Source organism: Hemitrygon akajei, chromosome 1, assembly GCF_048418815.1.
Source record: "Hemitrygon akajei chromosome 1, sHemAka1.3, whole genome shotgun sequence".
In the NCBI taxonomy this organism is placed as follows: Eukaryota; Metazoa; Chordata; class Chondrichthyes; order Myliobatiformes; family Dasyatidae; genus Hemitrygon; species Hemitrygon akajei.
In genome coordinates this window covers 6,864,298-6,880,662 of record NC_133124.1, presented here as the reverse complement: position 1 = coordinate 6,880,662, position 16,365 = coordinate 6,864,298, and the positions used below count along the sequence as shown (strand labels likewise).

At 42.6% G+C, this 16,365-nt stretch overlaps 1 protein-coding gene across 2 annotated transcripts in view; it reads left to right on the top strand.

Annotated features, from left to right (window-relative positions):
• Positions 1-16,365, top strand: part of dscc1 (DNA replication and sister chromatid cohesion 1) — a 91,032-nt gene that overhangs the window by 62,621 nt on the left and 12,046 nt on the right. For both annotated transcript variants that reach the window (XM_073028042.1, XM_073028111.1), the window contains 3 exons: positions 1,373-1,511; positions 2,430-2,482; positions 8,326-8,480. In XM_073028042.1, coding sequence (XP_072884143.1) covers positions 1,373-1,511; positions 2,430-2,482; positions 8,326-8,480 — 347 coding nt within the window. The remainder of the gene's footprint in view (positions 1-1,372; positions 1,512-2,429; positions 2,483-8,325; positions 8,481-16,365) is intronic.

Sequence of the window (16,365 nt, the reverse complement as noted above, 5' to 3'; positions counted from 1 at the left end):
CTCAATAGCTGATAAATTAAAAGTTTACTGCCCAATTACATATGGGCAATGTCCTTGACTTTCAGGTTTTGATTTCTGCACTGACTTTAATTTTTTGTTTTGATCATTAGAGATGTTACCAGACATCAGCTGGTATGTCTATAACGGAATTTCTTCACTGCTAGCAATTATCAATCCTTGGTAGGAGCCCAGTTGAGATAATGAATCTCTTTTTGTTGACAGCATTATAACAACACCCTCAAAATGCTGGAGGAAATCAGCAGGCTCAGTCAATGTTTTGGGCTGAGACTGTTCATCAGAACTTCTGATGAAACATGGACTGTTCATTTTCCTCCATAGGTGTTGCCTGACCCGAGGAGTTTATCCTGTAGTGGGCATATATTCTGTATTTTTGGAATCCGCATGATCTCTTACATTTAACATTATACTGACTATGATTGCAAGTAGTGTTTTTGATTGATACTCATCTTACCTTTTCTGCTAACAGTGGAAGCTCATTTTCTTAGGTGTAATGGTCCTTTATTGGTCCATTTATCTAATCCTGAAGCTCTCTTCAGCCTCCTCAGAACGTAGAGGCATTGATGAGCTTTCTTGACTGTGTAGGCTGCATTCTGGGACCATGTATCTGGACTGGACTTGCATCTGAGGAATGCTTACTCGGGAAATGTAGGATTTACCTGTAAATGAGTTACAGGCTTTTTGATGGGACTGATTCGGATATCAAACCAGGTAGCAAAACACCTCTGAGAAAAATACATCTCTGACATCAAATGATGTTAAACCAGACTTTGCAATCATGTTATGGTACTTCACCCAGTAATACTGTATGTTCATCGATAAGTGTTAAAGCAGATAGAAGTGTTAATCTTCAGTTCTGTAATCACAGTGTGTGATATTTAACAAGAATTCTTTCAGGTAAATTGCACTCAATGCGTAAACAAATCCCCAGTGTTCTTCCACTGAAACTGGGTAATCTGACTGAGTGCACTGTTGAAGAGGGTAGTTCATGAACCAGCTATTGACTTATTGACCAGAATTAAAATCATATTAAAGTTGGTTATACTAAAAAAGTAAGATTGCAAGGTAGTGAAGTTACTCTGTATTAACTACTTGAGCTTTGCTAAAAGTGATACGAGTACTTTTGTGTGTGTACATCTATCCGTTGTTTGTAGACTTTTCTACTTAATTGGTGAAATAAGTTTTGTCTGAGAAATTGCCAGCAGATGGAAACCAGTAACTTGGGCTCTATGGGATGTTTTTTCACGTTTTTATTAAGTTAAAATTTAAATGACAAATCCATAAACATAATAGCAAGATGAAGACTCTGTTTTTGTGAGGTGTCTTGTACATCGTTGTCCTTTTTTCAAATTAGGGTACTGGAGAATTCTGGAGCTTGATTATGAAATTAAGCTTCTGAATCACGTGACTCAGTTGGTCGATTCAGAATCTTGGTCCTTCTCAAAGATTCCTCTCAGTATTTGCCTTCAAGAACTGGAACTTCTTGAACCAAGGTGAGCGATAAGAACTCTGTGCAAACAAACTTTTGGGGATTCTTTCCTGTGTTTTGGAATGATTTATCTTCTGTTTATGTCTGTTTCTGAATTTGAAGGCTGTCATTCAATTCATTCTGTGAATTTTTAATTTTATTTTTTTTTCAACATAGTGAAAAATAATTTATTAGTCCATAGTTTTATGTAAGCTAGACTCTTGTTAATATTTAATTGTTGGTCAGTAAGTGTATGCATTTTGTATCTGTTCTGGTAAAAGAAAAATAACATTAAGGATCTCTTGACAGTCAAATACAGATTATCATTCTTTTCCAGCATGCCATAGTTCAGAGGGTATCATTTAAAGTGTGATTTAATTTCTATCAATGGGACCGTACTACCAAACACATCATTACTTCTGTCTTCCACTCTCCGCAACTCCCTTGTCCATTCCTCCCTCCTTGCTACCTCCCTCTTGCTACTGATTCCTGCTAGCAAAAGAAGTGCTATACCTGCCCATTCACCTCCTCCCTTACCTCCATTAATTACTGGGTCACCTGCACTGTAAAGTGTTGTGCTAACACTTTGCTGTGCCGCCTTATTGTCTGACCTGCTTACTAATTCATTTAAAAAAAAAGAAATCTGAATTGCAAACTGTAGTTTGCAATGAGTGGCGACACTTGTGGGCTGCTGCTAACAGGACTTCCTTAGGTGCAGATGATGCCTTTCATTGTATGTGATAAATAAATCTGAATCTGAATCCTGATTTTCTTCCTAATTTAACTGGAAGCTATTTTAAACATAAAACCTTTCCATTCTTTTAAAAACAAAAAAATTTTCCAAGGATTGATTGACCATTTAAGGGTTTTTCGGGTTAAGCTGAACCACAGCCATTTTATATTTACTGTTATAAACTGTCCGGTTATCCTGTTCCTCCAACAGGGAAATGATAGAACATTGTCTGAATTGTTATGGCAAACCATACACAAATGAAGGTAAGGCATTGCTTTCTTTGGTCCTTTCTACAAAAATAAGTAGAAAATAATCTTTAAAAAGGGAAGGGTCTCAGCTGAAATGTCCAATGTTTATTCATTTCCATAGATGCTCTCTGACCTGAGTTCCTCCAGCATTTTGTGTGTGTAACTTCAGAAAATCATATGTTGTTTTTTAACATTGAAATTTGTGTTTGTCTATAGCTGATCCTATGGGTGGATGTGAGGGAGGAATGGGGCTTCTTTTTCTGTTGTTGTTGTGTTGCTGTGTTGAGCGTTGTGGAAATGCTGTGTTGGGGTCAGAATGAGTGGCGACACTTGTGGGCTGCTGCTAGCAGGACTTCCTTAGGTGCAGATGATACCTTTCACTGTATGTGATAAATAAATCTGAATCTGAATCCTGATTTTCTTCCTGTAATTCTCTAAGCAACGGTGAAAATATCAATACTTTGTTTGATCGCTGGGAGCATAATGTTAGACTGTTGCTCTGCCTTGTCAATTGAAACTGTTACATGACCAGTGAACATGAAGTGATTAGTTCTTTCATTTTTATTTCCAAGGGTTGCTGAAAGACATTTTTATGCTGACTGTTGTTCTGCAAGGAAGATGCTAACTCATTATAGGCCAATTATTAGATGGCACTATTCTTACACGGGTACCTCACTCATATATCCCTTGCTTTCTTTCTTTGTCAATCTTTTTTATTAAGTTTCGAATAGATAAACATAACAATGATAATGATACAAAGAGATGGGGATTACATTAATAACAGTTAATGTATACAGAAACGGACTCCGAGTAACATGTGTGATCTAAGCCTCCCAATCTCTTAATAACTGAACTTGAAAAAGATTTTAAAAAATTTTATACAGGAGAAAAAAGTCCCCCTAAACTAAAACCCCCCCCCAAAAAAAACAGAACAAAACAAAAGCTGGGCTGCCATGTTTCATCGGTTAAAATCATTATTTGTCATTAACTCTGCTTCTCTATACACGAACAAAAAGTTATTGAGAAGGATTCGGAAAAGGTCAGCTTACATCATATGAAAATGTTGAATAAATGGTCTCCAAGTTTCTTCAAATTTAACTGAAGGGTCGATAGTGCTACTCCTAATTTTTTCTAAGTTTAAACATGTTATAGTTTGGGAAAACCATTGAAGTGTAGTAGGGGGAATTATAATCTTTCCATTTAAATAAAATGGATCTTCTGGCTACTAATGTAACAAATGCAATCAAATGGCAAGCTGAAGGGGATAATTGACTAGAGTCCATCATTGGTAATCGGAAAATTGCGGTAATAGGATGAGGTTGTAAATCAATACGCAAAACTACTGTAATAATATCAAAAATGTCTTTCTGATATTTTTCCAAAAGAGGGCAAGACCAGAACATGTGTCAATGAAGCTACCTCAGAATTACATCTGTCACAGACAGGATTTATATGGCAATAAAAACGAGCTAACTTATCCTTAGACATATGGGCCCTATGAATCACCCTAAATTGTATCAAAGCGTGTCTAGCACACCTCTTTTCCTTTAACTCCATCCTTATATTTCCAGTTCATCTCCTCTCTTCCCCCCCCCCACTACTTAGTTTAAATGCACCCGTGTAGCAGTGACAAACCTGCCTGCCAGAATGCTGGTCCCCCGCCTGTTAAGGTGGAACCCGTCCCTTTTGTACAATTCATCCCTACCCCAAAACAGATCCCAGTGGTCTAAGAATCTAAATCCCTGCTTCCCGCACCAGCTCCTCAGCCACACATTCAGATCCCCTATCTCCCTGTTCCTGCCCTGACCAGCACAAGGAACTGGAAGCGAACCGGAGATAACCACCCTGGAGGTCCTGCTTTTCAGCCTTCTTCTGAGTTCTCTGAAGTCATGCTGCAGAATTTCTTTCCTCTTCTTCCCGACGTCATTTGAGCCGACATGCATTACCACTTCCAGCTGTTCACCTTCACCCTTGAGGATGGCCTGCAATCAGTTCGTGACATCCTGGATCCTGGCACCAGGGAGGCAACACACCATCCTTAAATCCCGCCTGTTGCCACAGAAACCCCTTTCTGTAGCTCTCACTATAGAAAGGAGCTGAACCTGGACACACTTTCCACAGTTGTAGCAGCAGGAGGCACCATCAGTGTCCCTGACCTCCCACATCAGGCAAGCATCACACTACATCAGTTTACCTGTCATCTCTTCACCACCTCTCACCCTCTCCAACTGTGGTGTAGTCTCCTCCCTCAGCCTCCTCGCCGAAGACTCGAGCCAAGACTCGCACTTTTCTCACAAGGCCGCTCCCTGACAGGCCACTCCCTAGAACAAACCTTGCTTAAATTGGCTGATAAATTGACTAATTCGTTTCACTTGCCGCACCTCTGCCAACCTTGAAGGTATGTGTTGCAGGTTGGTCCAGACCGGTTTTTAAATCAACCACTCCTGACTTGATGGGCTGAGTAGTCTATTTCTTCTATGTCTTATGGTCTCTTCATAGTTTGACCTTCATGGCTTGGTGTTGCAGTTTTACAAGATTCTGAGCACAATTTTTGTCTGTCAGTCCTGTGGTGTGTTTCTTGTTAAGGTCGATCATTTGCAATGAAGGTGATGCAGCAGCAGAATGTGATAGCATCTAGTATGATTGCCAATGGTTCACAGCTGCACCATTTTGCATTGTTACATCTCAGACAGAGGCCCATTGGATTGTCAGTCCATACCAGTTCCAGAAAGTGTGATTTTGGTCTGATTTTCCCGTGCCTTACCGGGATCAAACTAATTTGTTCTTCTCTCAAGAATCTGATAGTTGCCCTTTAAAAGTTATGATTAACTATACTTCTGATACTGTTAAGAATCAGTGCAGCGGAACAGGAGGATCTTCAGGTTCATGTCCTTAGATCCATCAGAATTGCTCTGTAATTTGATAGACTGGTTAAGAAGGTGTAGCGTGTGTTAGCCTTCCATTAGTCAGAGGATTGAGTTCAAGAGTCATGAGGTAATGTTACAGTTCTTTAAAGCTGTTGGAATAGAAATTGAAATGTGTTCAGATTTGGTTGCCTTATTATAGGAAGGATGTGGAAGCTTTAGAGAGGGTGCAGCGGAGATTTACCAGGATGCTGCCTGAATTAGAGAGCAAGTCTTATGAGGATAAGTTGAGCAAGTTAAGACTTTTCTCTTTGGAGAGGAGAATGATGAGAGGTGTGTTTATAGGGGTGTACAAAATGATAAGAGGCATAGATTGTGTAAATAGCCTGAGACTTTCTCAGGTTGGAAGTGGCTCATGCAAGGGGGGGCAGAACTAAAGTGTTGGGAGGAAAGCATAGCGGACATGTCAGAGATAGGTTTTTACTCGGAGAATGGTGGGTGTGTGGAACTTTTAGCTTTAGCACATTGAAACATTTGTAGATAAAAACATAGAAGCATAGAAAACCTACAGCACAATACAGGCCCTTCGGCCCACAAAGCTATACCGAGCATGTTCTTACATTAGAACTACCTAGGCTTACCCATAGCCCTCTATTTTTCTAAGCTCCATGTAGCCATCCAGGAGTCTCTTAAAAGACCCTATCGTTTCCGCCTCCAGCACCGTCGCCTGCAGCCCATTACACACACTCACCACTCTCTGCGTAAAAAACAAAACAACTTACCCCTGACATCTCCTCTGTACCTACTTCCAAGCACCTTAAAACTATGCCCTCTCGTGCTAGCCATTTCGGCCCTGGAAAAAAGCCTCTGACTATCCACACAATCAACGGCTCTCATTATCTTATACACCTCTATCAGGTCACCTCTCATCCTACGTCACTCCAAAGAGAAAAAGCCAAATTCACTCAACCTATTCTCATAAGGCATGCACCCCAATCCAGGCAACATCCTTGTAAATCTCCTCTGCACTCTTTCTATGGTTTCTAAGTCCTTCCTGTAGTGAGGTGACCAGAACTGAGCACAATACTCCAAGTGGAGTCTGACCAGGGTCCTATATAGCTGCAACATTACCTCTCGGCTCCTAAGCTCAATCCCATTGATGAAAAAAATGGAGGGCTATGTGGGAGAGAAGAAGTAGATTGATTTTGGTGTATTGAAGGGTTGGCACAGCTTTGTGGGCTGTAGGGCCTGTACTGTGTTATACTGTTCTATGTTCTATGACCTGGCTGCCGCTTAAGAAAAATATTTTTCTTGTATTATCCCAGCTCTTCTTCCAATCAGTATGTCATATGGTTCTCCTCACTTTCTCTTACCTCATGTCTGATTACAAATCGCTCCAATAAATTTTCTCTTGATCACTTTTGCTCAAAGGAAAATGGCTTCTCCACTTAATCCATGTAACTTAGTTTCTTTGATTCTGAAATCTTTCTATGAGTTTTTTTTCTTATCTTTGATGTTGGACTTTTTAACAAATTTGATGTAATTCGAAAAAAAGTGGGTGCTATAGATCCATCAAAACTGAGATTAGTTCTGTCCTTGTATCTGTATGTGAGCTCTTTTGGAACATGTGGATGTTGCCAATGCAGATTGCAGTAAGGTACAGTACATGACAGAGTCCCCATGGGAGGCTCATCCAGAAGATTAAAATGTATGAGATCCCCAGTGATTTGGCAGTTTGGACTAAGAATTGACTTGCTCTTTGAAGATGAAAGGTGGTTGTAGATGGGGCTTATTCTTGTTAGAGGTCTGCAGGGATCTGTTCTGCTGTTTGTGATGTATATAAATGACCTGGATAAAAACGTAGATGGGTGGGTTAGTAAATTTGCAAATTATGCAAAAGTCGGTGGTGGTGTGGATAGTATAGAAGACCAGCAAAGAATACAGTGGATTACAGTCAGTTGCAGATTTGGGTGGAGAAATAGCAAATGGAGTTTAATCCAGCAAAATGTGAAGTGTTGCACATGTCAAATGTGTAGCCACCTTCAGGGAACTGTGAACTTGGACCTCAAGACCCCTTTTGTCATCAACACCCTTAACAGTGTTGATGAACAGAGGGATCTTGAGGTCCAAGTTCACGGTTCCCTGAAAATGGCTGCCCAGGTTCATAGAATGGTAAAGAAGGAATATGCTTGCCTTTATTGGTTGAAGAATTGAGCTCAAGGGTCAGGAAGTTATGTTGCAGCTTTATAAAACTCTGGTTATGCTGCATTCAGTTCTGGTTGCCCCAGAGCTGTTGTGGTTTTAGAGAGGGTGCAGAAAAGACTGACCAGAGGGCACGTGTTGTAAGGAGTACATAGACAAGCTTGCTTTCTCTCGAGTAGTTGAGGATGGATGGAGACTCGATAGAAATTTATAAGCACAAGCCTGTTGTGATGGTCTCAGCCCAAAGCGTCAACTGTTTGTTCGTTTCCATGAATGCTGGTCGATCTGCTAAGTTCCTCCAGCACTTTGCGTGAGCTGCTCTAGAACTTTATAAGATTTTGATTTCTCTGGAGTCGAGGAGGCTGAGTGGAGGCCTGGTAGGGGTTTATAGGATTATGAGAGGCATAGATAGAGTAGATAGCCAGCATCTTGTCTCCAGGGTTGAAATGTCTAATACAAGAGGGCATGTATTTAAGGTGAGAGGGGATAAGTTCATAGAAGATGCGAGGGGAAGTATTTTTTTAAATACAACATGGTGGGTGCCTGGAACTTGCTGCCTGGGATGCTGGTGGAGGCAAATGTGATAGGGGTATTCAAGTGGCTGCTAGATAGGCCCATGAATGTGGGGGAAATGGAAAGATGGACATTGTATGGGCTGAGGGGATTAGTTTAATTGGTCATTTGATTACTAATTTAATTGGTTCGGTACAACATTGTGAGCCTCTTCCTGTGTTGTACTTCTCTATGTTCACATTTTTAACTGACCAAAGTGCTGAACTTCATTTTCCACAGGGGAAGTATTTTATGCCTTGAATGAGGATGAAGTCTGCAAATCTGTTGCACTGATGCTGTTACAAAATGCCGTAAAGTTCAATCTGTCAGAGTTTGAGGAGGTGTGGCAACAGAGTGTACCTGAGGGCATGTCAACAAGACTGGATCAACTCAAGGTAAAAATTCCTTGAATGGTTGTCATTCTGTTTAACATTTGATATGCTGGTGTTTATCTTGATGGCCCTGGGTCAGTTTTGGACAACTCAGTCTCATTTCCATTTTATTCTCCTACAGTATCTGCTCAAACATCACTGATCATACACCCAAACCAATGAGAGGGTGAGAAAGAGTCCAGCTCCCATGCTGTTATTATTATTGCTGTTCTTTACCGAGAGTGAGGGGTCAGGGACAGTCATTGTCACTTTTTTTTTGCTTAGGGGAGATTTTGGAGTCTGTGTGTTTTGCTTCTTTCTTTTTTTCATGCCAGTGGGGGGGGGGGGGGGGATGAGGATGCAGTTGATGTCTTTTCTTTCATCAGCACTCATGGTCTTTCTGTATATAATGGCTATTTGGAGGAGACAAATACCAGAGGTGTATTGTACATCTGTACTTTAACAATAAAATGAACCTTTTGAACCTTTGCTTGTGAGCAGGAATCTGCAAATTCTTCATCCTTGGCTGCTTTCTGTGTAGCAGAGTCTAAAGAAAAAAATCAGTTTAAAAAAAACTGCAATTCTTTAAAGATCAAAGTGCAAGGTACATTTATTATCAAAGTATGTCTACCATATACAACTTTGAGATTTGTCTTCTTACCGGCAGCCACAAAAACAAAACCAAGAAACCCAATAGAACCCATCTTAAAAAGAAGGCAATTAAACACCCAATGTGCAGGAAAAAACAAACTGTGTAAACAATAAAAATTAGTAAATAACCTTTAGAAATGAAGTTCACTTAAGTGAATCCACAGCCATGGAAGCCAGCCACAGCCTAGATCAGCACAGGGACAAGTAAACCTCACGGAGCAGCAAGCTGAACACTTGCCCGTCCTTCACCTCTGGCTCCGACACCCTGACCTTTTTAATCTAGCCTGGCGCTTAAATCGGCCAACCAGGAGCCTGTTCCTTGCTCTCAGACCTGGGCCCTGCCGCTTTGGTATGTACACAGGCCCAGACTTGCCGATTCGATTCGGTCCATACCCTACCTGACCAATTTGGGCCAGCACTTAAATTGGTCACACCTCAGCTTGTTCCTTGCTCAGGAGCCTGGGCCCCACTGCCTGCCTTCGAATTGCCTCCAGGTCCACTCCAGCAGTCAAACATTGGCTTGCTCCCCACTCTTGGGCCCAGGCCTTGACTCCTCGATTTGCCCCGTATGCACCATGCAGCAACCATCCTGCACCTTCAAGACTTCAGTTCACACCACAGAAATGCCAGGCGGTTCTAAAGCTCGACCCTGCAAGGGAAGTTACAGGTTTCCATTGTTACATTACAAGATTGCAATGGTAACTTTTGAGAATAATAAAGTAGTTAATAGTTAAACACAAGAAGGTCTTCAGATGCTGAAAATCTGGAATAACACACAAAAAATGCTGGAGGAACTGAGCAGGTCAGGCAGCACCTATGGAAATGATAAATAGTTAATATTTCGGGCCAAGATCCTTCTTCAAAACTGGAAAGGAAGGAGGAAGACGCCAAAATAAAAAGGTGGAGAGAGGGCGAGGATAGCTGGAAGGTGATAGGTGAAGGCAAGTGGGTGGAAAAGGCAAAAGGCTGGAGAAGAAGGAAACTGATAGGAGAGGAGAGTGGACTGTAGGAGAAAGGGAAGGAGGGGGACCCTGGGGAGGTGATAGGTAAGTGAGAAGAGGTAAAAGGCCAGAGTGGGAAATATAAGAAGAGTGGAGGGGCAGGGCATCGTTTTTTTTACCAGGAGGAGAAATTGATATTCATGCCATCAGGCTGAAGGGTATCCAGATGAATTTAAGGTTTTGCTTCTGATCCTGGCACAAGAAGGGGCTGTGGACTGACATGTCAGAACAAGGATGGGAATTGGAATGTTTGGCCCACAGGAAGTTCTGCTTGTGGTGACTGGAGCGGAGCAGAGGTGTTTGATGAAGTGCACAGCTACACCTACCTTCCCACTGCCCCCCAAATTTTCAACGGGTCTCACAAGTCTAGAGGAGACTTCATTGGGAGCACTGGACGCAATAGGTGACCCAAGCAGCTTTGTAGGGAAAGTGTTACCTCATCTGGAAGGACCTGTTTGGGGCCCTGAATGGAGGTGAGGGAGGAGTGCATGGATAAGTGTAGCACTTAGGAAGTGCTGGGGGTGAGATTAGTGGGGAACGACGAATGGACAAGGGAATTGTGGAAGGAGTGATCCCTGTTGAAGGTGGGGGGGGGGTGGCAAAGATGTTTAGTGGTAGGATCCCTGTGGAAGTGGCAGAAGTTGTGGATGATGATGTGTTGGATGCGGAGGCTGATGGGGTGGTAGGTGAGGACAACAGGACTGTTCTATCACTGTTAGAGGAGGCAGGAAGATGGGGTGAGCGCAGATGTTCAGGAAATGGAGGAGATGCGCATGAGAGCAGCATCGATAGTGGGGGAATGGAAACCCTATTCTTTGAAGAAGGAGGACATCTCTGATGTCCTGGAACAACAAACCACGTCCTTGGAACAGGTGTGGCGAGATGAAGGAACTGGGAAAAGGGAATAGCATTTTTACAGGAGACAGGGTGGGAAGGCATATAGTTAAGATAACCGTGGGATCGGTAGGTTTATAAAAGATGACAAGCTCAGTATGGGTGTGTGAAGCAGCCCTAGTGCAGTTGTCAATGTGCCGGAAGAAGAGTTGGGGAGTATTACCGGGGAGACTGTTCTGTATAGCCAGTGAAGAGGCAGGCATAGGTGTGGCTCCTGTGGGTGCTCATGGCTACTCAAACGTGGAAGGAGAGAGGGAAAAATAGCTGGAGTGAGGACCGGCTCTGCCAGACAGAGGAGGGTGGTGGTGGAGGGGAATTGGTTAGTACTTTTGTCAAGAAAGGAGCGAAGAGCATTGAGGCCATCTTGATAGGAGACAGAAGTGTATAGGGACTGAACAGACAAAGTGAAGATGAGGGAGTCGTGGTCCAAGGAATTGAAAGTTACTGAGAAGATTGAGGGCATGAGAAATGTTGCGGATGTAGGTGGGAAGGGACTGATCCTTTTCAGTCTTGAAGAAGGGTTTTGGCCCAAGATGTTGACTGTTTGTTAATTTCCTTAGCTTGACCTGCTCAGTCCCTCCAGCATTTTGTGTAATTTTGTGCCAGCAAGTCTGTGCCTCACCAGAGCCATCTTGAACCGAATTTAAGATCTAAAGCAAAGCAGAAAATACTGGAGATGTTCAGCAGTTCAGGCAGAATCTGTGGAACGAGAAACAAAGTTAGTGCTGCAGGTGGAAGATTAGATTACGATTAGCTTTATTTGTCACGCATATGTTCATACAGTGAAAAGTGTCATTTAGTGTCAAATCAAATCAGTGAGGATTGTGATGGACATTCCGCAAGTGTTGCCATGCTTCCAGTGCAAATACAGCATGCCCACACCTTGCTAACCTCATGCATATGTCTTTGGAATGTGGGAGAAAACCGGAGCACTCGGAGGAAATCCATGTAATCATGGGGAGAACATACCGTTTGTACAATCTCCTCACAGACAGCAGCTGGAATTGAACCATGATCTTGCAGCCAGTGCTGCAAAGTGTTGTGCTAACTGTTACGTTACCATGCCCCCACATTACGGTAGGTCTGTGTTGTTGAGATGACCATGTTCCAGATGAACATGAGATAATTGCTATATTTAAATTTTATTTAAAATTGTCTCGTTTTCAGTTGGTCCTTTTCATGAGAACCCTCAGTAGCTAATACTGATGATAAATCCTCAACTTGAAGCATTAATGCATCTTCTCATCCCACAAAAGCTGCCTGTCCTGTTGAGGATTTCCTATTCTTTCTGTGTTTATCTCAGATTTCCAACAGCTGCAGTTTTTTGCTTTTCATTTCATTGGACCCTTCTCCTGACATTACTTTGGCTCTACCCTTAGCTGCTTTCAACAAGCTTTTTCTGCAGTTCTGTGGCTGTGTTGTCATGAGATATAGTATCTTTTAACCCCTATCCCTCCCTGCTTCCTTCATTTTCCCTCAGCTTTTTGACAATGTTGGAATCTCAAATCATACAGATTACTTGTGGTACATTTGTGCCACAGTAGCATAGTAGTTTGCATGATGCTATTGCAGCTCAGGGCGCTGAAGTTTGGAGTTCAATTCTAGTGTTCCCTTTAAGAAAGGTTGTATGTTCTTTCCCATATGTGTGTGGATTTCTTCTGAGTGCTCCGGTTTTCCTCCCACAATCCAAATATGTACAGGTTAGTAGGTTAATTGGTCAGTGTAAGTTGTCCTGTGATTAGTCTAGGGTGAAACCAGTGGGTTGCTGGGCAATGACGTACCTGTCAGTAGGTAATTGGTCATTGTAAAAGCAAGGATGTAATGTTGAAACTTTATAAAGCACTGGTGGTGCCTCACTTGGGAGTATTGTGAGCAGGTTTGGTCCCCTTATCTTAGAAAGGATGTGCTGAAACTGGAGGGGGTTCAAAGGTTCATGAAAATTATTCAAGGATTGGATGGCTTGTCATATGAAGAGTGTTTGATGGCTCTGGGCCTGTATTCACTGGAGTTCAAAAGAAAGAGGGGTGACCTTATTGAAACCTATCAGGTGGTGAAAGGCCTTGATAGAATGGATGTGGAAAGGATGTTTCCTATGGTGGGAGAATCTAAGACCAGAGGACACATCCTCAGAATAGAGGGGTGTTCTTTTAGAACGGAGATGAGGAGGAATTTCTTTAGCCAGAGAGTGGTATTTCCGTGGAATTCTTTGCCACAGGCAGCTGTGGATGCCAAGGCTTTATGGATAATTAAGGCAGAGGTTGATAAATTCTTGATTGGTCAGGTCATGAAGGGATATGGAAAGAACACAGGAGATTGGAGCTGAGAGGGAAAATGGGTCAGCCGTGATGAAATGGTGGAGCAGATGCGATGGGCCAAAAGGCCTAATTCTGCTTCGATATAATACCATTAGATATGGGAGCAGAATTAGGCCATTCAGCCCATCGAGTCTGCTCCAACATTCCATCGTGGCTGATCCTGGATGCCACTCAACCCCATATACCTGCCTTCATGCCATATCCTTTGAAGCCCTGACCAATCAGGAAACGATCAACTTCTGCCTTAAATATACCCATGGACTTAGCCTCTACCGCAGTCTGTGGCAGAGCATTCCACAGATTCACTATTCTCTGGCTAAAAAAAATCCTCCTTTGTTCTCAAAGGTCACCTCAGTTTTGAGGCTGTGTCCTCTCGTTCTGGATACCCTCACCAGAGGAAACGTCCTCTCCATATCCACCCTAACTTTCAACATTTGGTATGTTTCAATGAGATCCCACCTCATTTTCTAAATTCCAGTAAGTACAAATCCAAAGCTGCCAAACGGTCCTTGTATGTTAACCCCTTCATTCCTGGAATCATCCTTGTGAACCTCCTCTGAACTCTCTCCAATGATAATACATTCTTTCTGAGATATGGGGCCCAAAACTGTTGACAATACTCCAAGTGCAGCCTGACTAGTGTCTTATAAAGGCTCAGCATTATCTCCTTGCTTTTATGTTCTATTCCTGTTGGAATAAATGCCAACATTGCATTTGCCTCCTCAAACTATAAATTAACCTTCTGGGAGTCTTGCACGAGGACTCCCAAGTCACTCTGCACTTCTGATGTTGGAACCTTCTCCCCATTTAGATAATAGTCTCCATCATTGTTCCTTTTACCAAAATGCATTATTGTATATTTCCCAACACTGCCATGTTTTTGCCCATTCTTACGATTTGACTAAGTCCTGATGCAATCGCATTGCTTCCTCAGCACTACCTACCCTTTCACCTGTCTTTGTATCATCTATAAACTTGCTACAAAGCCATGAATTCCATTATCCAAATCATTGGCAAATGATGTGAAAAGTAGCGGTCCCAATTCGGACTTCTGAGGAACATCACTAGTCACTGTCAGCCAACCAGAAAAGGCCCCTTTTATTTCCACTCGCTGCCTCCTGCCTTTCAGCCATTCCTCTATCCATGCCAGTATCTTTCCTGTAACACCGTAGGGTTTTATCTTGTTAGGCAGCCTCGTGTGGCACCTTATCAAAATATCCAAGTAAATGACATCCACTGCCTCTCCCTTGTCCACCCTGCTTGTCACGTCCTCGAAGAACTCTGAAAGATTTGTCATCTTATGGTCTTCAGGTAAATTATCCGGTGATTAAGCTAGGATGAAATTGGTGGGTTGCTGGGTGATGCGGCTCGAAGGGTCGGAAAGACCTGTCCCATGCTGCGTGTCTAAATAATCGTTAACACCGTCTCTCTGACACAAGGCTCATCAGTTTGATGAATAGATTTGTTTTTATGTCTAAGTGCTTTGTTTGTGTGTTTTAAATAATAGGTAGTAAATAAATCAGGCTCTCGCATTTCAAAGGTATTACCATGGAAACCTTGAAAACTGCCTGCTGCCCTGTAGAATGTGGCTTACACTGCTATTTATGTTGGCGTCCTCTGAATAGATGTTAACCAGAAGTTGAATTTGTTAGTAGTCACTGTCTGCTTAAGGTTCCTTAAATTTGTTATAGCTGGGGGTGGTAGTGGGGATAAGATCCCATGACCTATTAAATGCTCCCTATAGTGTGTGTCTCAAATAGCCCTTGATAACCAAGTCCAGCGCTTGGCCTTTGCATGTGGTTTAGCTACTAAGCCGGTGAAACCGTTTCTACAGACAGGAGAAGGGGCAAAGGCAGGTTACTGGCGCCTTAAATCTAGTCACTTCGGGCAGATGGGGCTCCTCAGCCATGGTTGGCAGCTCATCTAAGAGAAGGAAAACTCTCATCTTAAACCTCTGCTGCCTTGTGGCTATATCTACTCATGGGGTAAGTTTCAGAAGTAACCCCTGAGGGGAAAAATCTGGAGCTGGAGTCCCTAAGGCAGTCCTATGTTGAGTTCAACACTGACTGGCAACTCCTGTCACGCTGCCGCTGCCAAACTCTATCAGTGTCTGCCATTTCTTTGGATTCATCAGCTGAGTGGAGCGGGGGAGCCTGCTACATGGGCATCAGCTTTCATTCCATCGTACTGTCCTGGCTTGCATATCACATAGACAGCTAGGATGCAACATCCATGGTCAACCCTGACCAAGGGAGGAACTGGCTGTGTGCTCTACAGTACTGGTACTTTCTATAAGTAGAAAGTGGGCTGTCTGTTTTGTTTTGGCAAAAATATTATTCTGTAAGATGATTTAAAAAGAAAAGAAGCAAGGTTAGGCCAATCAGCCCCATCTCCTGATTCCCACGTAGGTGTAATGTGTCTCCATCTCTGTCTTGAATATACTCAACGACTATTTCCACAGTTCTCAGGTTAGAGAATTCAAAGTACCTTTATTATCAAAGTATGTATACTGTATACAGCCTTGAGATTCATGTTTTTGCAGCTACCCACAACATAGAAACAGAATGGAACCCATTAAAAATCCTAAATAACAAAGACTGTCAAATACCTAGTGTGCGAAAAAAAAGAGAACAAATCGTGTAAACATTCAAAAAGTAAACAAATAAACACAGAATATGAGCCTAAAGTGAGTCCAGAGCCAGTTCAACACTGAGCAGAATGAAACTGGTCCTGGAGTGCAGTGGTTGCAGACCATAGCCATGAACCAGTTCATGCTGAGGTGAATGCCAATGGTTGCAGGCCACAGCTGTAAAGTTATTTCAGTGCTGAAGTGAGTGAACCTTGCAGAGTACTGAGTTGAACACCAGTTCATCCTCTGCCTTCAGCCTCGATGCCTTGACTTTAAAAACCTGCCTCAGTGTCTAAATCGGCCAAACCGGGTTTTTTTCGCTCTCGGTCCTGGGCCTCACCGTTTCGGACCCAAGTCCTGTCCAGCAATGGCTGCCGTGGCCGTAACTACATTTTCGAGAGTCCCATTCACTGAATCCT